Source organism: Urocitellus parryii, unplaced genomic scaffold (genome assembly GCF_045843805.1).
Source record: "Urocitellus parryii isolate mUroPar1 unplaced genomic scaffold, mUroPar1.hap1 Scaffold_95, whole genome shotgun sequence".
NCBI classification, from domain to species: domain Eukaryota; kingdom Metazoa; phylum Chordata; class Mammalia; order Rodentia; family Sciuridae; genus Urocitellus; species Urocitellus parryii.
In genome coordinates this window covers 536260-559563 of record NW_027554244.1, presented here as the reverse complement: position 1 = coordinate 559563, position 23304 = coordinate 536260, and the positions used below count along the sequence as shown (strand labels likewise).

Here is a 23304-nt window from a genome sequence, read left to right as displayed (position 1 = left end):
ATCCTATAACCAACTAGAGCAACCTTATAGTTGTAGAAATACCTCTCTTTAGAGTTGAAAAGTATTGGAGATTTAAAATCATGCTTTTCATTAAATAGTTTAAGTCCTTACTAGTAAAAATTAAAAATGAAACAATACAAAAAGACATACTGTAAGAGTCCTGAAAAAATCATTCATATCTCCTGTATTTTCTCTCTGCCCTTATGGTAACTTCCTAAGAAATATTTCCTTCATGCAATCTGTAAAAAAGCTAATGATAAGCATGTAGGGATCATTGTCAGAGAACTCTTCAACTGAAATTCCTATTTGAGTATCTCATAAAAGGATAATAGAATGTACTAAAATTTTAGAGTTAAAATCTATAGAAATGTAGAATGCTTGTGTTACAGTTGGAAAGTAAGACAAATCAGACAAATGTAATAATACAAACTTCTCTCAAATTTTACTGCCTTGCAACCATATCTGTTTTCAACTCAGCTAAAAACTTGGGGGTAATTACCTACAGAGATCATTCAAGGAAAGCAAATAATACATCTCGGATGTTAAGCACTAAATCAAGGACTTTGTAGACAATGTCATTCTGTGCTTACCTATAATTTATTTTAAGCTTATGTATATTTTAGATATATATTTAATAAATATGGTTATCTGATTATCATGTTTATAGCAAATTAGTGGTGGTAAGGGAGATGACTAAATGAATACACACCAACAAAAATAACAAATAAAATTACAAAGCAAAAAATATTTTTTGATAAGCACTGGAATTTTAAGTAACCTATAATTAATCTAAGTATAATACTAGTAGAGCACACCTGTAAAAGTAATGCTACAAAAACTTGCATTCGTAGTGATTACAGTAAGCAACTAAGAAAATCTTTAAATTATCACTTTTATTTCAAAAGTCATAGAAAAGTATTATCCATTTTAGAATGATGCCTTTCCACGTGGTTACAAAAAGTTTAAAGTCAAAAGCAGTAAATCTCTAGATAGCCAAAAGGCTTAGCTTACAGAATAAATTATTTCCCAAAGGTTTTGAAAAGCAAAGCTTTCATTCAGTGGAAAAGAATCTGGATAACAATAAAATAGTAATGTGGCACAAGGTAAAACATGATTAAACCTTTGAATGAAGTATATAAGCAATTGCTGGAGGAGCTCACAAAACCATCATTGTGATGAGCAATTGACACTTGTGAGTTTTCAGCTAGACACTGAGGGAGAGAAAGATTCAGATATGCAAAAATGGAACCTTGATGGAAGGTTAGAAGTGCAGATGCCTTCTCAAAACTTTTAACAACTGCATTGTGTATTCAAGGGGCAGGTAACAATGGAGAGTAGCTGCTACTAGGAATGGTGAAAAATAATAATACCAGGGAACAATTTTTTAAATATAAGTGGTATCCTCTGTAGTTTTACATAGGAAATGAGAACTTACTAAATGCTTTGCTTAATATAGAGAAATACTTTAATATAATGAGTTTTAGAAGAGATAAATGTGGAACCTCTATTCAGGATGGAGGAAGATTAACTTGGATTAAATGTAGAAGGGAAATAGTTGCAAAATACTATTAAGAAAGATATCAACAGCAAATAAGCAAAAGTTGACAGTTCTGTGGGAGTGGAAGACAAGGAATGCCTTTCAGCCCACAGGGGATTCAGGGTTGGCCCCAGATGTTTTGCAGAATCAGAGTCTTGGAGAAGGAAGGCCAGTAATTTGCCCAAGGTCACATCCCTAATTAATGCTGAGACTAGAACTAAAGTCCTGATTCTGAGCCCAGAGATATCTTCTGTTTTGATAAGTATTTAAATTAGGTTCCTTTCTTTATTTGTTTTTTTCTATAAAAGCATTAGCCTTCAGAAACTAGGCCAGGAGCCAAGAAATTGAGATTTCATTTCCTGTTCTATGCAGAACTGTTTTCTTACTGTCACTTAACCCAATGGTGCCTTTTCCTTACAGCTCTTAAATTAAGGTACAAAGAACATTTCTGTTAGATATTTGTTAAGGAGAAAAGCCATTCTTATGAGAAGGAGGCAGAGTAACTGTGACTTTGCAAATGTAGCCTGTTGTGAAATACCCGGGAGTCAGCCAATTTCTCCATGTTATGATGGATTTTGGCATGAATACCATGAAAGGGAATGTGCATTATTCACAAAAGTATGTTCTTCATATATATCATTTAATCTCCCTGGAAACGGGTTTCTACTGAGCCAGCAATAAATTTCTACTAAAAAAAAAAAAAAAAAAAAAAAAAAAACTTGGAAAGAAGAATGTGTACAATTACATAAAATAAAAAAGGAGTTTTTTCATGGACAAAGTCAAGCCTTCCATCATCGGGTCACAATTCCCTCTTCTTTTTTTGTGTGTTCCTGTGTTCATTTAGCATGACGCTGTGTCCGCAAAGACCTCTCCGTGAAGGCTGAAGGAAGTCAGCCGGGGACCCCAAGTTAACACGTCTTCAACTTGCCCTTTGACAACACCAATATATTTCATTCTTTTCAGTAGTTTGTTTCATTTTTTGTAATCAGGTTTTATTTGTGTCAACCCAACATATTCTTCTTGAGGCACTATTTTTGACCTCTTTGATTTAGTTTCAATTTTTGCTTGAGCCTCCCTTCAGGTTCCCTGTTGAGTTACATCTCTTTTTATGTTTATGCTCCCATTTGGCAATACTGTTAGGTTTTATGGCTGATTTTCACACTCACATCCCCAAAGTCACCCACTCAAAGTCAACACTCCTTTAGTTTCCTCAAGACGGTCTTCAAACAAAGTGCAATGCTGATCACCGAAAGCGGGTCAGCAAGATGGACTTTTAAAGCCAGGCTTCCCCCCAGGTGCTGTGTTTCTTTAATAGAGTTTTCAGTTTACTTTATGTTGTTGTCTTTTCGTGTCTGAAAATAGGGAGTAGGAAGCAAACAGAAGCAGGGGCGATTAGAGCAATCCTTCAGGACACTGGTGCAGTCAGCGAACCCTGCTGTGATTTTCCATCCTAACTTTTATTATTTTTGCCACATTTGTGGTTTGGTGCTTAATTATCTTGAAGAGTCCAATGCAAGAAAAGGTATGCCTTGACAGGTAGACAGAGCAGAGGGATGGAGAATGTCAGAGCAGGTGGATTTAGAGGGACAAGCCAAGAGGCAAATGGTTGTGACTGGGCAGTCTGTCAGCAGTAACAGGGCCCTGGGCACCTGTCTAGGAGGCTGAAAACAGTCAGAAAAGCCAGCTCTGTCGTGCTGTGGAACGAGCTTCTGATACAGACCTCTGGGTGTACACACAATAATTAATCAAAGACAAAAACAAAACCAGACAAGTGTTTAGTCGGGCACCAAGAATACAAGTCTGAATGGGTCCTGCAAACACGGGAGCATCCCAGATCTGGAGTCTGGGTCACAGCACTGTAGAAGATGGGTAGCCCTGAGAGCTTAGCAATGAAGTCCTCTTGGTGAAACTGCTGATGTCCTCTTTCACTAAGGTCAAGAGGGGCTTAAAGCCTGGAATCGCTCCAGTCTTCAGACAGGCTGTGAAGGGGGCAAATCTAGTCAGAAAAGGAAGGAGGGGCTATTAGGCCAGGCTGAGAAAAGCTTTGAACTGAAGAACAACATTAACAGCAACCTAAAGAAGGACAACAGGACTAACTCAGAGAACAAACGAGTTCCTGCAGACACATTAAAACAGGGACAACACTAACGATTACAGAATCATTTCTTGTGATGAAAACTCATATCTATCTTGACTATTCAGCAAGCTGCAAAAGACTACACTTTCACCTGCAATCCCTCAGGCTCAGGAGGCTGAGACAGGAGGATCACAAGTTCAATGCCAGGCTCAACAACTTGGTGAGGGACAAAGCCTCTGGCACATACAGTTCCCTGTCTGGAATGGATTTCTCTCTTCTCTAGCTACTTTACACCTCCACATACAAAGCCTACTCATATTTCCAGCATCTTCTTCAACATCACACCCTCAGGGAAGCCTTCCCTGATCCTCTATTCATGTGCAATTCTTCCTGTATTTCTGTGTGGCTCCTTTCTTTCTTTTTCTGAGGAGGTGATGGTACCCAGGGCTTCCTGCATGCTAGGCAAATGCTCTACCACTAAGCTACACCACTACCCACGTTTGGTACTCTTATGGTGACAAGTGCCCTCTGTAATTACTGTCATAATTATTCTTGAGAATCTTCCAGGGTCTCTCTTCCAGGAGAATGTCAGCACCAGGAGGGCAGGGGTTGAGCCTGTCTGGTTCACTGCTGGACCTATAGTACAAAACTCATGTCAGACACAAACCCCTCTAAAACTATTTTTAAGAGCCTCCAGGATTTGAACCCAGTTCTGGCTGAAGTACCTTGTGCTGATTCATTGGTCCGGGGACCTGATGGCTTCCTAGGTGAGCACTGGACAGATTTTCCAGGTTCGTAGCCTATACAAACTCCTTAGTGGCTTCAGAGACTCAGGCCAAGCTTGCAAGCTGATTAAGACACCCCTTTCAGAAAAAAAATGGTGAGGCTGTGGCAGTCAAGGACATGGCTCCTCTGAACCCAGAGGAAGGGGAAAGGGAAAACCTGATTTGGTGCTCAGATTTCTAAACAAGTGTTTTCAAATCTATCCCACTGAAAACTGGCTCTCTGACATTGGAAGAGATGTTCCTTGCCAAGAAAGTGAACAAAGGAAAAAAAATGGAGGAGGTCTACTGTGGGGACACAGATATTATTTTTTTAAAACCAAGCCTTTAGGGGAACCCATGCTCAAAAGAGAGCTCAAAGATTGCAAATCTGAACCAGTTCCCTTCCACTGGCCCTGTGTCCTCCAATCATTGCTTACTCTCTCCAGGCCTCAGGATTCCCATCTATATATCACAAAATATGCCCCCTCACATTCCAAGTTTGTGGCACTGTGTAGGAGGGGATGGAAGCCCTTGTGGTATGGATGGGTGAGTAAAAGCTTGGCTCTGATGTCAGACCTGGATGGTAACTCCTGAATTTTCCCATTCTTGACTGGATGATCTTGATCAAGTCATTGCCCCCTCTGAACCTCAAACTACCCACCTCATAAGCCTACTGTACATTCAGAGTATGGTACATACTATTCACTGGTACATGGAAACTCTTATTCCCCAGCAACGCAGAATTTAGAAAGCACCACCAATATGCAACTTGGTGATGATTCCAGATCTAGAGTTCAACAGATCTGTCCAATGTAGCAAGGTTAGGCCCCTGACCCTCCCAGGCACCAAGCAGGGCAACTACAGATCTCTCTGAGCATGAGTAGGCCTCAGTCTATAGCCAAACAGAAGGCTCATTCCAACACCAAACATGTCTGACCATAGGAAAGAGTCCCAGACTTCTGGTCACTATGTGCAATGCATGCACCATAGCCTGTCCTCTAAACCAAGCTACACTGAGAAGAACTGTATTGGGACATTAGGACAATTGCATCCTACATGTGAAAATTGAGTCCTAGAGAAGAGAAGAAACTGAGACACAGATCTGAGAGAGCTGGTGGCAAAGCTAGAACCAGGACATGAGCCAGAGCCCTCCCAGAAGCTTTGCTGACACTCTCCTGCCTGCCATTTCTCAATTCTGCCCTTCTGAATTAAACCAACCTGCAATTTCCTTATAAAACAGGGGTAATCAGAAAAACTCTAGGCCATTCCAAGGGATCCTGGATACCTTGCAAATTTCCTTATTGGAAAACACTAGAATGTACCACCAATCCTGGAGCTGATTCATAAAATAAAAGGGTAAAATCCAAACACAGAGACACATACAAACAACACATACACACCCATGCTCCCTGTGCAGAGGGCAGCAACAGATCCCAGTCTCCACGCTGCCCTAGAGGGCTGTCTGCCTCCACAGGGAGGGGATTCCTAGTTGTATTTGGTTCTGCCACTACATGCTTCAACCCCTAATACACACATACACACACACATGCACACACAACCATGCATCATCTTGGGCTGACCACTTGTAAGATGCAAAAATGCCTGCAGGGTGATGCCAGACTGAGTGATGGGGGGCTGACAAGGCAATGGTTATACACACATGACACACACACACATATACACACATAATCATAGCCTTATTCATTCACACATACTCATCATGAATCAAAGAAATACCGACTCACAAAAACAGTTCACACACAATCCTATATACACATACTTTCTAATACATGCATACTCCAGCCACATATCCTCACAGCCATGTGTGTGCACCCACTCACTCTGGGTCCAGACATGGGAATGCTACCCTGAGCACCCACAACTATAAACAATCCCTACATCTACAGGCACCTGGGAGTTGGTTGGCGATGAATCCAGAAGCCAGAATAAGCTCCATGTGGGCCCAGGGGATCCCACACTCTTGAGGCGGCATGGGCTGCCAGGGTTCCTGTGCTCCTGCAGCATCGCTCCGACATGGCGTTGGCTCTACAGATTCTTGTGCTCTGACGGCTACAGCGTGGGTTCAGGGCAGCAGCAGCGGCGGCACTGGATTCCCGCGGTGTGGGCTCCAGCGACAGCCTTGGCGGCGGTTCGGGCCGCCTCCATGGCGGCTACAACTCCAGCTGCAACAGTTCCAGTAGCGCAGCTCCTCGGGCGCTCCAGCCCAGGCAACGGCTGCAGGGGCGGCATGGAGGGCTCCTGCTCTCAGGAAGCCACAAGGAAAGTGAGGGGGGCTGAGCTAACGGTCCTCCGGAAAGGGACTCACTCTCTGCCCTCACTACCGGTTTCTCATCAAGGGGCGTGGTGACATGCGCAGTTTATAAATTTGGACCAAGGCCTGGGTCAGGGATGGGGGGCTGTCTGTGGAAGCAAGACCTGGGTCAGTGATGGGGAGCTGGGTGGAGCAAGGACAAGGTCAGGGATGGGGAGCTGGGTGTGCAAGCAAGGCCTGGGTGAGGGATGGGGGGCTCGGTGGAGCAAGGCCAGGGTCAGGGATGGTGAGCTGGATGGAGCAAAGCCGGGGTCAGGGATGGGGGACTGGCTGTGGGAGCAAGGCCAGGGTCAGGGATGGGGGGCTGGCTGTGGGAGCAAGGCCAGGGTCAGTGATGGGGGGCTGTCTGTGGGAGCAAGACCTGGGTCAGTGATGGGGAGCTGGGTGGAGCAAGGCCAAGGTCAGGGATGGGGAGCTGGCTGTGCAAGCAAGGCCTGGGTCAGGGATGGGGGGCTGGGTGGAGCAAGGCCAGGGTCAGGGATGGTGAGCTGGTTGGAGCAAGGCAGGGGTCAGGGATGGGGGACTGGCTGTGGGAGGAAGGCCAGGGTCAGGGATGGGGGGCTGGCTGTGGGAGCAAGGCCAGGGTCAGGGATGGGGGACTGGCTTTGGGAGCAAGGCCAGGGTCATGGATGGGGAGCTGGGTGGAGCAAGGCCCAGGTCAGGGATGGAGAGCTGGGTGTGGGAGCAAGGCCAGGGTCAGGGATGGGGGGCTGGGTGGATCAAGGCCATGGTCAGGGATGGGGAGCTGAGTGTTGAACAAGGCCATGGTCAGGGCAGGGCACTGGCTGTGGGAGCAAGACCTGGGTCAGGGATGGGAGCTGGGTGGAGCAAGGCTAAGGTCAGGGATGGGGAGCTGGGTATAGGAGCAAGGCCTGGGTCAGGGATGGGGAGCTTGGTGGAGCAAGGCCTGGGTCAGGGATGGGGGACTGGCTGTGGGAACAAGGCTTGGGTCACGGAGGGGGAGCTGGGTGGAGCAAGGCCTGGGTCAGGGATGGGGGACTGGTGTGGGAACAAGGCCAGGGTCAGGGATGGAGGGTTGGGTGGAGAAAGGCCAAGGTCAGGGATGGGGGACTGGCTGTTGGAGCAAGGCTTGGGTCAGGGATGGGGAGCTAGGTGGAGCAAGGCCAAGGTCAGGGATGGGGAGGTGGGTGGAGCAAGGCCTGGGTCAGGGATGGGGAGCTGGGTGGAGCAAGGCCAGGGTCAAGCTTGGGGGGCTGGCTGTGGGAGCACGCCTAGGTCATGGATGGGGAGCTGGGTGGAGCATGGCCTGGGTCAGAGATGGGGAGCTGGCTGTGGAGCAAGGCCAAGGTCAGGGATGGGGAGCTGGGTATAGGAGCAAGGCCTGGGTCAGGGATTGGGGTCGGGCTGTGGGAGCAAGGCCTGGGTCAGGGATGGGCAACAGGCTGTGGAGCAAGGCCTGTGTCAGGGATGGGGGGCTGTCTGTGGAGCAAGGCCTGGGTCAGGGATGGGGGGCTAGCTGTGAGAGTAAGGCTTGGGCCAGGGATGGGGGACTGGCCTTCGGAATAAGGCCTGGGTCAGGGATGGGGAGCTGCGTGGAGCAAGGCCTGGTTCAGGGATTGGGGAATGGCTGTGGGAACAATGCCAGGGTCAGGGATGGGGGACTGGCTGTGGGAGCAAGGCCAGGGTCAGGGATGGGGGACTGGCTGTGGGAGCAAGGCCAAAGTCAGGGATGGGGAGCAGGCTCAGGGAGCAAGGCCAGGGACAGGGATGGGGGGCTGGGTGGAGCAAGGCCAAGGTCAGGGATGGGGAGCTGGGTGTGGGAGAAAGGCCAGGGTCAGGGATGGGGAGCTGGGTGGAGCAAGGCCTGGGTCAGGGATGGGGGACTGGCCTTCGGAACAAGGCCTGGGTCAGGGATGGGGATCTAGGTGGAACAAGGCCAAGGTCAGGGTTCGGAAGCTGGCTGTGGGAATAAGGCCAGGATCAGGGATGGGGAGCTGGGTGGAGCAAGGCCAAGGTCAGGGATGGGGAGCTTGGTGGAGCAAGGCTAGGGTCAGGGATTGGGAGCTGCATGGAGCAAGGCCTGGGTCAGGGATGGGGAGCTGGGTGGAGCAAGGCCAGGGTCAGGGATGGGGAGGTCGCTGTGGAGCAAGGCCTGGGTCAAGGATGGGGGGCTGGCTGTGGGAGCAAAGCCAAGGTCTGGGATGGGGAGCTGGCTGTGTGAGCAAGGCCAGGTTCAGGGATGGGGGCCTGGCTGTGGGAACAAGGCCTGGGTCAAGGTTGGGGAGCTGGGTGGAACAAGACCAAGATCCTGGATGGGGAGCTGGGTGGAGCAAAGCCAAGGTCAGGGATGGGGAGCTGGGTGGAGCAAGGCCAGGGTTAGTGATGGGGAGCTGCTGTGGGAATAAGGCACGGGTCAGGGCAGGGGGCTGGCTGTGGGAGCAAGGCCTGGGTCAGTGATGGGAAGCTGGGCGGAGCAAGGCCAAGGTCAGGGTTGGGGAGCTGGGTGGAGCAAGACCTGGGTCAGGGATGGGGAGCTGGTTGTAGCAAAGCCAGGGTCAGGGATGGGGAGCTGACTGTGGGAGTAAGTCTGGGTCAGGAATGGGGGGCTTGCTGTGGAGCAAGGCCTGGGTCAGGGATGGGGGACTGGCTGTGGGAGCAAGGCTTGGGTCAGGGATTGCGGTCGAGTTGTGGGAGCAAGGCCTGGGTCAGGGATGGGCAGCTGGCTGTGGAGCAAGGCCTGGGTCAGGGATGGGGGGCTGTCTGTGGAGCAAGGCCTGGGTCAGGGATGGGGGGCTAGCTGTGGGAGTAAGGCTTGGGCCAGGGATGGGGGACTGGCCTTCGGAATAAGGCCTGGGTCAGGGATGGGGAGCTGGGTGGAGCAAGGCCTGGTTCAGGGATTGGGGAATGGCTGTGGGAACAAGGCCAGGGTCAGGGATGGGGGACTGGCTTTGGGAGCAAGGCCAAGGTCAGGGATGGGGAGCTGGCTCAGGGAGCAAGGCCAGGGACAGGGATGGGGGGCTGGGTGGAGCAAGGCCAAGGTCAGGGATGGGGAGCTGGGTGTGGGAGAAAGGCCAGGGTCAGGGATGGGGACCTGGGTGGAGCAAGGCCTAGGTCAGGGATGGGGGACTGGCCTTCGGAATAAGGCCTGGGTCAGGGATGGGGATCTGGGTGGAGCAAGGCCAGGGTTAGGGATGGGGAGCTTGCTGTGGGAATAAGGCCAGGGTCAGGGCAGGGGGCTGGCTGTGGGAGCAAGGCTTGGGTCAGTGATGGAGAGCTGGGTGGAGCAAGGCCGAGGTCAAGGATGGGGAGCTGCATGGAGCAAGGCCTGGGTCAGGGATGGGGAGCTGGGTGGAGCAAGGCCAGGGTCAGGCATGGGGAGGTGGCTGTGGAGCAAAGCCTGGGTCAGGGATGGGAAGCTGTGTGGAGCAAGGCCTGGGTAAGGGATGGGGAACTGGCTGCGGGAGCAAGGCCAGGGTCAGGGATGGAGACCTGAATGGAGCATGGCTTGGGTCAGGGATAGGGGACTGGCTGTGGGAACAAGGCCTGGGTCAGGGATGGGGAGCTGGGTGGAGCAAGGCAAAGGTCAGGGATGGGGAGCTTGGTGGAGCAAGGCTAGGGTCAGGGATTGGGAGCTGGGTGGAGCAAGGCCAGGGTCAGGGATGGGGAGGTGGGTGGAGCAAGGACAAGGTCAGGGATGGGGAGCCGGCAGTGGGAATAAGGCCAGGGTCAGGGATGGGGGGCTGGCTGTGGGAGCAAAGCCAAGGCCTGGGATGGGGAGCTGGCTGTGTGAGCAAGGCTAGGTTCAGGGATGGGGGCCTGGCTGTGGGAACAAGGCCTGGGTCAAGGTTGGGGAGCTGGGTGGAGCAAGCCCAAGGTCCTGGATGGGGAGCTGGGTGGAGCAAGGCCAGGGTTAGGGATGGGGAGCTGCTGTGGGAATAAGGCCAGGGTCAGGGCAGGGGGCTGGCTGTGGGAGCAAGGCCTGGGTCAGTGACGGGGAGCTGGGCGGGGCAAGGCCAAGGTCAGGGTTGGGGAGCTGGGTGGAGCAAGACCTGGGTCAGGGATGGGAAGGTGGGTGTAGCAAGGCCAGGGTCAGGGATGGGGAGCTGGGTGTGGGAGCAAGGCCTGGGTCAAGGATGGGGAGTTGGGTGGAGCAAGGCATGGGTCAGGGATGGGGGACTGGCTGTGGGAACAAGGAGTGAGTCAGGTATGGGGAGCTGGGTGGAGCAAGGCTAAGGTCAGGGATGGGGAGCTGGCTGTGGGAACAAGGCCTGGGTCAGGGATGGGGAGCTGGGTGGAGCAAGGACCAGGTCAGGGATGGAGAGCTGGGTGTGGGAGCAAGGCCAGGGTCAGGGATGGGGGGCTGGGTGGATCAAGGCCATGGTCAGGGATGGGGAGCTGAGTGTTGAACAAGGCCATGGTCAGGGCAGGGCACTGTCTGCGGGAGCAAGACCTGGGTCAGGGATGGGAGCTGGGTGGAGCAAGGCCAAGGTCAGGGATGGGGAGCTGGGTATAGGAGCAAGGCCTGGGTCAGGGATGGGGAGCTTGGTGGAGCAAGGCCTGGGTTAGGGATGGGGGACTGGCTGTGGGAACAAGGCTTGGGTCACGGAGGGGGAGTTGGGTGGAGCAAGGCCTGGGTCAGGGATGGGGAACTGGTGTGGGAACAAGGCCATGGTCAGGGATGGGGAGCTGGCTGTGGGAGCACGCCTTGGTCAGGGATGGGGAGCTGGGTGGAGCAAGGCCTGGGTCAGAGATGGGGAGCTGGCTATGGAGCAAGGCCTGGGTCAGGGATGGGGGACTGGCTGTGGGAGCAAGGCTTGGGTCAGGGGTTGGTGTCGGACTGTGGGAGCAAGGCCTGGGTCAGGGATGGGCAGCTGGCTGTGGAGCAAGGCCTGGGTCAGGGATGGGGGGCTGTTAGTGGAGCAAGGCCTCGGTCAGGGATGGGGGGCTAGCTGTGGGAGTAAGACTTGGGCCAGGGATGGGGGACTGGCCTTCGGAATAAGGCCTGGGTCAGGGATGGGGAGCTGCGTGGAGCAAGGCCTGGTTCAGGGATTGGGGAATGGCTGTGGGAACAAGGCAAGGGTCAGGGATGGGGGACTGGCTTTGGGAGCAAGGCCAGGGTCAGGGATGGGGGACTGGCTGTGGGAGCAAGGCCAAGGTCAGGGATGGGGAGCTGACTCAGGGAGCAAGGCCAGGGACAGGGATGGGGGGCTGGGTGGAGCAAGGCCAAGGTCAGGGATGGGGAGCTGGGTGTGGGAGAAAGGCCAGGGTCAGGGATGGGGACCTGGGTGGAGCAAGGCCTAGGTCAGGGATGGGGGACTGGCCTTCGGAATAAGGCCTGGGTCAGGGATGGGGATCTGGGTGGAGCAAGGCCAGGGTTAGGGATGGGGAGCTTGCTGTGGGAATAAGGCCAGGGTCAGGGCAGGGGGCTGGCTGTGGGAGCAAGGCTTGGGTCAGTGATGGAGAGCTGGGTGGAGCAAGGCCGAGGTCAAGGATGGGGAGCTGCATGGAGCAAGGCCTGGGTCAGGGATGGGGAGCTGGGTGGAGCAAGGCCAGGGTCAGGGATGGGGAGGTGGCTGTGGAGCAAAGCCTGGGTCAGGGATGGGAAGCTGTGTGGAGCAAGGCCTGGGTAAGGGATGGGGAACTGGCTGCGGGAGCAAGGCCAGGGTCAGGGATGGAGACCTGAATGGAGCATGGCTTGGGTCAGGGATAGGGGACTGGCTGTGGGAACAAGGCCTGGGTCAGGGATGGGGAGCTGGGTGGAGCAAGGCAAAGGTCAGGGATGGGGAGCTTGGTGGAGCAAGGCTAGGGTCAGGGATTGGGAGCTGGGTGGAGCAAGGCCAGGGTCAGGGATGGGGAGGTGGGTGGAGCAAGGACAAGGTCAGGGATGGGGAGCTGGCAGTGGGAATAAGGCCAGGGTCAGGGATGGGGGGCTGGCTGTGGGAGCAAAGCCAAGGCCTGGGATGGGGAGCTGGCTGTGTGAGCAAGGCTAGGTTCAGGGATGGGGGCCTGGCTGTGGGAACAAGGCCTGGGTCAAGGTTGGGGAGCTGGGTGGAGCAAGCCCAAGGTCCTGGATGGGGAGCTGGGTGGAGCAAGGCCAGGGTTAGGGATGGGGAGCTGCTGTGGGAATAAGGCCAGGGTCAGGGCAGGGGGCTGGCTGTGGGAGCAAGGCCTGGGTCAGTGACGGGGAGCTGGGCGGAGCAAAGCCAAGGTCAGGGTTGGGGAGCTGGGTGGAGCAAGACCTGGGTCAGGGATGGGAAGGTGGGTGTAGCAAGGCCAGGGTCAGGGATGGGGAGCTGGGTGTGGGAGCAAGGCCTGGGTCAAGGATGGGGAGTTGGGTGGAGCAAGGCATGGGTCAGGGATGGGGGACTGGCTGTGGGAAGAAGGAGTGAGTCAGGTATGGGGAGCTGGGTGGAGCAAGGCCTGGGTCAGGGATGGGTGACTGGCTGTGGGAACAAGGCCTGGGTCAGGGATGGGGAGCTGGGTGGAGCAAGGACCAGGTCAGGGATGGAGAGCTGGGTGTGGGAGCAAGGCCAGGGTCAGGGATGGGGGGCTGGGTGGATCAAGGCCATGGTCAGGGATGGGGAGCTGAGTGTTGAACAAGGCCATGGTCAGGGCAGGGCACTGTCTGCGGGAGCAAGACCTGGGTCAGGGATGGGAGCTGGGTGGAGCAAGGCCAAGGTCAGGGATGGGGAGCTGGGTATAGGAGCAAGGCCTGGGTCAGGGATGGGGAGCTTGGTGGAGCAAGGCCTGGGTCAGGGATGGGGGACTGGCTGTGGGAACAAGGCTTGGGTCACGGAGGGGGAGTTGGGTGGAGCAAGGCCTGGGTCAGGGATGGGGAACTGGTGTGGGAACAAGGCCATGGTCAGGGATGGGGAGCTGGCTGTGGGAGCACGCCTTGGTCAGGGATGGGGAGCTGGGTGGAGCAAGGCCTGGGTCAGAGATGGGGAGCTGGCTATGGAGCAAGGCCTGGGTCAGGGATGGGGGACTGGCTGTGGGAGCAAGGCTTGGGTCAGGGGTTGGTGTCGGACTGTGGGAGCAAGGCCTGGGTCAGGGATGGGCAGCTGGCTGTGGAGCAAGGCCTGGGTCAGGGATGGGGGGCTGTTAGTGGAGCAAGGCCTCGGTCAGGGATGGGGGGCTAGCTGTGGGAGTAAGACTTGGGCCAGGGATGGGGGACTGGCCTTCGGAATAAGGCCTGGGTCAGGGATGGGGAGCTGAGTGTTGAACAAGGCCATGGTCAGGGCAGGGCACTGTCTGCGGGAGCAAGACCTGGGTCAGGGATGGGAGCTGGGTGGAGCAAGGCCAAGGTCAGGGATGGGGAGCTGGGTATAGGAGCAAGGCCTGGGTCAGGGATGGGGAGCTTGGTGGAGCAAGGCCTGGGTCAGGGATGGGGGACTGGCTGTGGGAACAAGGCTTGGGTCACGGAGGGGGAGTTGGGTGGAGCAAGGCCTGGGTCAGGGATGGGGAACTGGTGTGGGAACAAGGCCATGGTCAGGGATGGGGAGCTGGCTGTGGGAGCACGCCTTGGTCAGGGATGGGGAGCTGGGTGGAGCAAGGCCTGGGTCAGAGATGGGGAGCTGGCTATGGAGCAAGGCCTGGGTCAGGGATGGGGGACTGGCTGTGGGAGCAAGGCTTGGGTCAGGGGTTGGTGTCGGACTGTGGGAGCAAGGCCTGGGTCAGGGATGGGCAGCTGGCTGTGGAGCAAGGCCTGGGTCAGGGATGGGGGGCTGTTAGTGGAGCAAGGCCTCGGTCAGGGATGGGGGGCTAGCTGTGGGAGTAAGACTTGGGCCAGGGATGGGGGACTGGCCTTCGGAATAAGGCCTGGGTCAGGGATGGGGAGCTGCGTGGAGCAAGGCCTGGTTCAGGGATTGGGGAATGGCTGTGGGAACAAGGCAAGGGTCAGGGATGGGGGACTGGCTTTGGGAGCAAGGCCAGGGTCAGGGATGGGGGACTGGCTGTGGGAGCAAGGCCAAGGTCAGGGATGGGGAGCTGACTCAGGGAGCAAGGCCAGGGACAGGGATGGGGGGCTGGGTGGAGCAAGGCCAAGGTCAGGGATGGGGAGCTGGGTGTGGGAGAAAGGCCAGGGTCAGGGATGGGGACCTGGGTGGAGCAAGGCCTAGGTCAGGGATGGGGGACTGGCCTTCGGAATAAGGCCTGGGTCAGGGATGGGGATCTGGGTGGAACAAGGCCAGGGTTAGGAATGGGGAGCTTGCTGTGGGAATAAGGCCAGGGTCAGGGCAGGGGGCTGGCTGTGGGAGCAAGGCTTGGGTCAGTGATGGAGAGCTGGGTGGAGCAAGGCCAAGGTCAAGGATGGGGAGCTGCATGGAGCAAGGCCTGGGTCAGGGATGGGGAGCTGGGTGGAGCAAGGCCAGGGTCAGGGATGGGGAGGTGGCTGTGGAGCAAGGCCTGGGTCAGGGATGGGAAGCTGTGTGGAGCAAGGCCTGGGTAAGGGATGGGGAGCTGGCTGTGGGAGCAAGGCCAGGGTCAGAGATGGAGACCAGAATGGAGCATGGCTTGGGTCAGGGATAGGGGACTGGCTGTGGGAACAAGGCCTGGTTCAGGGATGGGGAGCTGGGTGGAGCAAGGCCAAGGTCAGGGTTCGGGAGCTGGCTGTGGGAATAAGGCCAGGGTCAGGGATGGGGAACTGGGTGGAGCAAGGCCAAGGTCAGGGATGGGGAGCTTGGTGGAGCAAGGCTAGGGTCAGGGATTGGGAGCTGGGTGGAGCAAGGCCAGGGTCAGGGATGGGGAGGTGGGTGGAGCAAGGACAAGGTCAGGGATGTGGAGCTGGCTGTGGGAATAAGGCCAGGGTCAGGGATGTGGGGCTGGCTGTGGGAGCAAAGCCAAGGTCAGGGATGGGGAGCTGGCTGTGGGAGCAAGGCCAGGGTTAGGGATGATGGCTGGGTGGAGCAAGGCCAAGGTCAGGGATGGGGACCTGGGTGTGGGAACAAGGCCATGGTCAGGGCCGGGGACTGGCTGTAGGAGCAAGACCTGGGTCAGGGATGGGAGCTGGGTAGAGCAAGGCTAAGGTCAGGGATAGGGAGCTGGGTGTGGGAGCAATGCCTGGGTCAAGGATGGGGAGTTGGGTGTAGCAAGGCATGGGTCAGGGATGGGGGACTGGCTGTGGGAACAAGGACTGAGTCAGGTATGGGGAGCTGGGTGGAGCAAGGCCTGGGTCAGGGATGGGTGACTGGCTGTGGGAACAAGGCCTGGGTCAGGGATGGGGAGCTGACTGTGGGAGTAAGTCTGGGTCAGGGATGGGGGGCTTGCTGTAGAGCAAGGCCTGGGTCAGGGATGGGATCTGGCTGTGGGAGTAAGGCTTGGGTCAGGGATTGGGGGCTGGCTGTGGGAACAAGGCCTGGGTTAGGGATGGGGAGCTGGGTGCAGCAAGGCCTGGGTCACGGATGGGGAGCTGGGTGCAGCAAGGCCTGGGTTAGGGATGGGGGACTGGCTGTGGGAACAAGGCCAGGGTCAGGGATGGGGGACTGGCTTTGGGAGCAATGACAGGGTCAGGGATGGGGAGCTGGGTGGAGCAAGGCCAAGGTCAGGGATGGGGAGCTGGCTGTGGGAGCAAGGCCAGGGTTAGGGATGATGGCTGGGTGGAGCAAGGCCAAGGTCAGGGATGGGGACCTGGGTGTGAGAACAAGGCCATGGTCAGGGCCGGGGACTGGCTGTAGGAGCAAGACCTGGGTCAGGGATGGGAGCTGGGTAGAGCAAGGCTAAGGTCAGGGATAGGGAGCTGGTTGTGGGAGCAAGGCCTGGGTCAAGGATGGGGAGTTGGGTGGAGCAAGGCATGGGTCAGGGATGGGGGGCTGGGTGTATCAAGGCCATGGTCAGTGATGGGGAGCTGAGTCTGAACAAGGCCATGGTCAGGGCAGGGCACTTGCTGCGGGAGCAAGACCTGGGTCAGGGATGGTAGCTGGGTGGAGCAAGGCTAAGGTCAGGGATGGGGAGCTGGGTATAGGAGCAAGGCCTGGGTCAGGGATGGGGAGCTTGTTGGAGCAACTCCTGGGTCAGGGATGGGGGACTGGCCTTGGGAACAAGGCCTGGGTCAGGGATGTGGAGCTGGCTGCGGGAGCAAGACCTGGGTCAGGGATGGGAGCTGGGTGGAGCAAGGCTAAGGTCAGGGATGGGGAGCTGGGTATACGAGCAAGGCCTGGGTCAGGGATGGGGAGCTTGTTGGAGCAAGGCCTGGGTCAGGAATGGGGGACTGGCCTTGGGAACAAGGCCTGGGTCAGGGATGTGGAGCTGGCTGTGGGAACAAGGCCAGGGTCAGGGATGGGGGACTGGCTTTGGGAGCAATGCCAGGGTCAGGGATGGGGAGCTGGGTGGAGCAAGGCCAAGGTCAGGGATGGGGAGCTGGCTGTGGGAGCAAGGCCAGGGTTAGGGATGATGGCTGGGTGGAGCAAGGCCAAGGTCAGGGATGGGGACCTGGGTGTGGGAACAAGGCCATGGTCAGGGCCGGGGACTGGCTGTAGGAGCAAGACCTGGGTCAGGGATGCGAGCTGGGTCGAGCAAGGCTAAGGTCAGGGATAGGGAGCTGGGTGTGGGAGCAAGGCCTGGGTCAAGGATGGGGAGTTGGGTGGAGCAAGGCATGGGTCAGGGATGGGGGACTGGCTGTGGGAACAAGGACTGAGTCAGGTATGGGGAGCTGGGTGGAGCAAGGCCTGGGTCAGGGATGGGTGACTGGCTGTGGGATCAAGGCCTGGGTCAGGGATGGGGAGCTGGGTGGAGCAAGGCCCAGGTCAGGGATGGAGAGCTGGGTGTGGGAGCAAGGCCAGGGTCAGGGATGGGGAGCTGGGTGGATCAAGGCCATGGTCAGGGATGGGGAGCTGAGTCTGAACAAGGCCATGGTCAGGGCAGGGCACTGGCTGCGGGAGCAAGACCTGGGTCAGGGATGGGAGCTGGGTGGAGCAAGGCTAAGGTCAGGGATGGGGAGCTGGGTATAGGAGCAAGGCCTGGGTCAGGGATGGGGAGCTTGGTGGAGCAAGGCCTGGGTCAGGGATGGGGGACTGGCTGTGGGAACAAGGCTTGGGTCACGGAGGGGGAGCTGGGTGGAGCAGGCCTGGGTCAGGGATGGGGGACTGGTGTGGGAACAAGGCCAGGGTCAGGGATGGAGAGCTGGGTGGAGCAAGCTCTGGGTCAGGGATGGGGGACTACTGTGGGAACAAGGCCTGGGTCAGGGATGGAGGGTTGGGTGGAGCAAGACCAAGTCAGGGATGGGGGACTGGCTGTTGGAGCAAGGCTTGGGTCACGGATGGGGAGCTGGGTGGAGCAAGGCCAAGGTCAGGGATGGGAAGGTGGGTGGAGCAGGGCCTGGGTCAGGGATGGGGAGCTGGGTGGAGCAAGGCAGGGTCAGGGATGGGGAGCTGGCTGTGGGAGCACGCATGGGTCAGGGATGGGGAGCTGGGTGGAGCAAGTCCTGGGTCAGAGATGGGGAGCTGGCTATGGAGCAAGGCCTGGGTCAGGGATGGGGGGACTGGCTGTGGGAGCAAGGCTTGGGTCAGGGATTGCGGTCGGGCTGTGGGAGCAAGGCCTGGGTCAGGGATGGGCTGCTGGGTGGAGCAAGGCGAAGGTCATAGATGGGGGGCTGGCTGTGGGAGCAAGGCCAGGGTCAGGGATGGGGGCTGGGTGGATCAAGGCTATGGTCAGGGATGGGGAGCTGGGTGTTGAACAAGGCCATGGTCAGGGCAGGGGACTGGCTTCGGGAGCAAGACCTGGGTCAGGGATTGGAGCTGGGTGGAGCAAGGCCAATTTCAGGGATGGGGAGCTGGGTGTTGAACAAGGCCATGGTCAGGGCAGGGGACTGGCTGCGGGAGAAAGACCTGGGTCAGGGATTGGAGCTGGGTGGAGCAAGGCCAATTTCAGGGATGGGGAGCTGGGTATGCGAGCACGGCCTGGGTCAGGGATGGGGGACTGGCTGTGGGAACAAGGCTTGGGTCAGGGAATGGGGTCGGGCTGTGGGAGCAAGGCCTGGGTCAGGGATGGGCAGCTGGCTGTGGAGCAAGGCCTGGGTCAGGGATGGGGGGCTGTTAGTGGAGCAAGGCCTGGGTCAGGGATGGGGGGCTAGCTGTGGGAGTAAGGCTTGGGCCAGGGATGGGGGACTGGCCTTCGGAATAAGGCCTGGGTCAGGGATGGGGAGCTGTGTGGAGCAAGGCCTGGTTCAGGGATTGGGGAATGGCTGTGGGAACAAGGCCAGGGTCAGGGATGGGGGACTGGCTTTGGGAGCAAGGCCAGGGTCAGGGATGGGGGACTGGCTGTGGGAGCAAGGCCAAGGTCAGGGATGGGGTGCTGTCTCAGGGAGCAAGGCCAGGGACAGGGATGGGGGGCTGGGTGGAGCAAGGCCAAGGTCAGGGATGGGGAGCTGGGTGTGGGAGAAAGGCCAGGGTCAGGGATGGGGACCTGGGTGGAGCAAGGCCTAGGTCAGGGATGGGTGACTGGCCTTCGGAATAAGGCCTGGGTCAGGGATGGGGATCTGGGTGGAGCAAGGCCAGGGTTAGGGATGGGGAGCTTGCTGTGGGAATAAGGCCAGGGTCAGGGCAGGGGGCTGGCTGTGGGAGCAAGGCTTGGGTCAGTGATGGAGAGCTGGGTGGAGCAAGGCCAAGGTCAAAGATGGGGAGCTGCATGGAGCAAGGCCTGGGTCAGGGATGGGGAGCTGGGTGGAGCAAGGCCAGGGTCAGGGATGGGGAGGTGGCTGTGGAGCAAGGCCTGGGTCAGGGATGGGAAGCTGTGTGGAGCAAGGCCTGGGTAAGGGATGGGGAGCTGGCTGTGGGAGCAAGGCCAGGTCAGGGATGGAGACCTGAATGGAGCATGGCTTGGGTCAGGGATAGGGGACTGGCTGTGGGAACAGGCCTGGGTCAGGGATGGGGAGCTGGGTGGAGCAAGGCCAAGGTCAGGGTTCGGGAGCTGGCTGTGGGAATAAGGCCAGGGTCAGGGATGGGGAGCTGGGTGGAGCAAGGCCAAGGTCAGGGATGGGGAGCTTGGTGGAGCAAGGCTAGGGTCAGGGATTGGGAGCTGGGTGGAGCAAGGCCAGGGTCAGGGATGGGGTTGTGGGTGGAGCAAGGACAAGGTCAGGGATGGGGAGCTGGCTGTGGGAATAAGGCCAGGGTCAGGGATGGGGGGCTGGCTGTGGGAGCAAAGCCAAGGCCTGGGATGGGGAGCTGGCTGTGTGAGCAAGGCCAGGTTCAGGGATGGGGGCCTGGCTGTGGGAAAAAGGCCTGGGTCAAGTTTGGGGAGCTGGGTGGAGCAAGGCCAAGGTCCTGGATGGGGAGCTGGGTGGAGCAAAGCCAAGGTCAGGGATGGGGAGCTGGGTGGAGCGAGGCCAGGGTTAGGGATGGGGAGCTGCTGTGGGAATAAGGCCAGGGTCAGGGCAGGGGGCTGGCTGTGGGAGCAAGGCCTGGGTCTTTGATGGGGAGCTGGGCGGAGCAAGGCCAAGGTCAGGGTTGGGGAGCTGGGTGGAGCAAGACCTGGGTCAGGGATGGGGAGCTGGGTGTAGCAAGGCCAGGGTCAGGGATGGGGAGCTGACTGTGGTTGTACGTCTGGGTCAGGGATGGGGGGCTTGCTGTGGAGCAAGGCCTGGGTCAGGGATGGGGTGCTGGCTGTGGGAGTAAGGCTTGGGTCAGGGATTGGGGGCTGGCTGTGGGAACAAGGCCTGGGTCAGGCATGGGGAGCTGGGTGGAGCAAGGCCTGGGTCACGGATGGGGAGCTGGGTGCAGCAAGGCCTGGGTTAGTGATGGGGGACTGGCTGTGGGAACAAGGCCAGGGTCAGGGATGGGGGACTAGCTTTGGGAGCAATGCCAGTGTCAGGGATGGGGAGCTGGGTGGAGCAAGGCCAAGGTCAGGGATGGGGAGCTGGCTGTGGGAGCAAGGCCAGGGTTAGGGATGATGGCTGGGTGGAGCAATGCCAAGGTCAGGGATGGGGACCTGGGTTTGGGAACAAGGCCATGGACAGGGCAGGGGACTGGCTGTAGGAGCAAGACCTGGGTCAGGGATGGGAGCTGGGTAGAGCAAGGCTAAGGTCAGGGATAGGGAGCTGGGTGTGGGAGCAAGGCCTGGGTCAAGGATGGGGAGTTGGGTGGAGCAAGGCATGGGTCAGGGATGGGGGACTGGCTGTGGGAACAAGGACTGAGTCAGGTATGGGGAGCTGGGTGGAGCAAGGCCTGGGTCAGGGATGGGTGACTGGCTGTGGGAACAAGGCCTGGGTCAGGGATGGGGAGCTGGGTGGAGCAAGGCCCAGGTCAGGGATGGAGAGCTGGGTGTGGGAGCAAGGCCAGGGTCAGGGATGGGGAGCTGGGTGGATCAAGGCCATGGTCAGGGATGGGGAGCTGAGTGTTGAACAAGGCCATGGTCAGGGCAGGGCACTGGCTGCGGGAGCAAGACCTGGGTCAGGGATGGGAGCTGGGTGGACCAAGGCCAAGGTCAGGGATGGGGAGCTGGGTATAGGAGCAAGGCCTGGGTCAGGGATGGGGAGCTTTCTGGAGCAAGGCCTGGGTCAGGGATGGGGGACTGGCCTTGGGAACAAGGCCTGGGTCAGGGATGTGGAGCTGGGTGTAGCAAGGCCAAGGTCAGGGATGGCGAGCTGGCTTTGGGAATAAGGCCGGGGTCAGGGCAGGGGGCTGGCTGTTGGATCAAGGCTTGGGTCAGTGATGGGGAGCTGGGTGGAGCAAGGCCAAGGTCAGGGATGGGGAGCTGGGTGGAGCAAGGCCTGTGTCAGGGATGGGGAGCTGGCTGTGGGAGCAAGCCTGGGTCAGGGATGGGAAGGTGGGTGGAGCAAGGCCTGGGTCAGGGATGGGCAGCTGGCTGTGGAGCAAGGCCTGGGTCACGGATGGGGGGCTAGCTGTGGAGCAAGGCCTGGGTCAGAAATGGGGGCCTGGCTGTGGGAGCAAGGCCTGGGTCAGGGATGGGGAGCTGGTTAGAGCAAGACCTGGGTCAGGGATGGTAGCTGGGTGGAGCAAGGCCTGGGTCAGGGATGGGGGATTGGCCTTGGGAACAAGGCCTGCGTCAGGGATGGGGGACTGGCCTTGGGAAGAAGGCCTGGGTCAGGGATGGGGGACTGGCTGTGGGAGCAAGGCTTGGTTCAGGGATTGGGGTTGGGCTGTGGGAGCAAGGCCTGGGTCAGTGTTTGGGAGCTGGTGGAGCAAGGCCTGGTTCAGGGATGGGGAGCTGTCTGTGGCAGGAAGACTTGGGTCAGGGATGGGGAGCTGGGTGGAGCAAGGCCTGGGTTAGGGATGGGGAGCTGGGTGGAGTAAGGCCAGGGTCAGGCTTGGGGGGCTGGCTGTGGGAGCAAGGCCAGGGTCAGGGATGGGGAGCTGGGTGTAGCAAGGCCTTTGTCAGGGATGGGGGACTGACTGTGGGAGCAAGGTACAGACTCACAAGGTGGGTCAGGGATGGGCGGCTGGCTTTGGGAGTAAGGCTTGGGTCAGGGATTGGGGGCTGGCTGTGGGAGCATGGCATGGGTCAGGGATGGGCTGCTGGGTGGAGCAAGGCGAAGGTCATAGATGGGGGGCTGGCTGTGGGAGCAAGGCCAGGGTCAGGGATGGGGGCTGGGTGGATCAAGGCTATGGTCAGGGATGGGGAGCTGGGTGTTGAACAAGGCCATGGTCAGGGCAGGGGACTGGCTGCGGGAGCAAGACCTGGGTCAGGGATTGGAGCTGGGTGGAGCAAGGCCAATTTCAGGGATGGGGAGCTGGGTATGGGAGCACGGCCTGGGTCAGGGATGGGGGACTGGCTGTGGGAACAAGGCTTGGGTCAGGGAATGGGGTCGGGCTGTGGGAGCAAGGCCTGGGTCAGGGATGGGCAGCTGGCTGTGGAGCAAGGCCTGGGTCAGGGATGGGGGGCTGTTAGTGGAGCAAGGCCTGGGTCAGGGATGGGGGGCTAGCTGTGGGAGTAAGGCTTGGGCCAGGGATGGGGGACTGGCCTTCGGAATAAGGCCTGGGTCAGGGATGGGGAGCTGGGTGGAGCAAGGCCTGGTTCAGGGATTGGGGAATGGCTGTGGGAACAAGGCCAGGGTCAGGGATGGGGGACTGGCTTTGGGAGCAAGGCCAGGGTCAGGGATGGGGGACTGGCTGTGGGAGCAAGGCCAAGGTCAGGGATGGGGTGCTGTCTCAGGGAGCAAGGCCAGGGACAGGGATGGGGGGCTGGGTGGAGCAAGGCCAAGGTCAGGGATGGGGAGCTGGGTGTGGGAGAAAGGCCAGGGTCAGGGATGGGGACCTGGGTGGAGCAAGGCCTAGGTCAGGGATGGGGGACTGGCCTTCGGAATAAGGCCTGGGTCAGGGATGGGGATCTGGGTGGAGCAAGGCCAGGGTTAGGGATGGGGAGCTTGCTGTGGGAATAAGGCCAGGGTCAGGGCAGGGGGCTGGCTGTGGGAGCAAGGCTTGGGTCAGTGATGGAGAGCTGGGTGGAGCAAGGCCAAGGTCAAAGATGGGGAGCTGCATGGAGCAAGGCCTGGGTCAGGGATGGGGAGCTGGGTGGAGCAAGGCCAGGGTCAGGGATGGGGAGGTGGCTGTGGAGCAAGGCCTGGGTCAGGGATGGGAAGCTGTGTGGAGCAAGGCCTGGGTAAGGGATGGGGAGCTGGCTGTGGGAGCAAGGCCAGGGTCAGGGATGGAGACCTGAATGGAGCATGGCTTGGGTCAGGGATAGG

At 57.8% G+C, this 23304-nt stretch overlaps 1 protein-coding gene across 1 annotated transcript in view; it reads right to left on the bottom strand.

The window, feature by feature from the left end:
• Window positions 1-6448: 6448 nt before the first annotated feature.
• LOC144253110 (ribosome quality control complex subunit TCF25-like) overlaps window positions 6449-23304 on the bottom strand; it is a 43433-nt gene continuing 26577 nt past the window's right edge. The window contains 2 exon segments of the mRNA XM_077795013.1: window positions 6449-6637; window positions 22014-22059. Coding sequence (XP_077651139.1) covers window positions 6449-6637; window positions 22014-22059 — 235 coding nt within the window.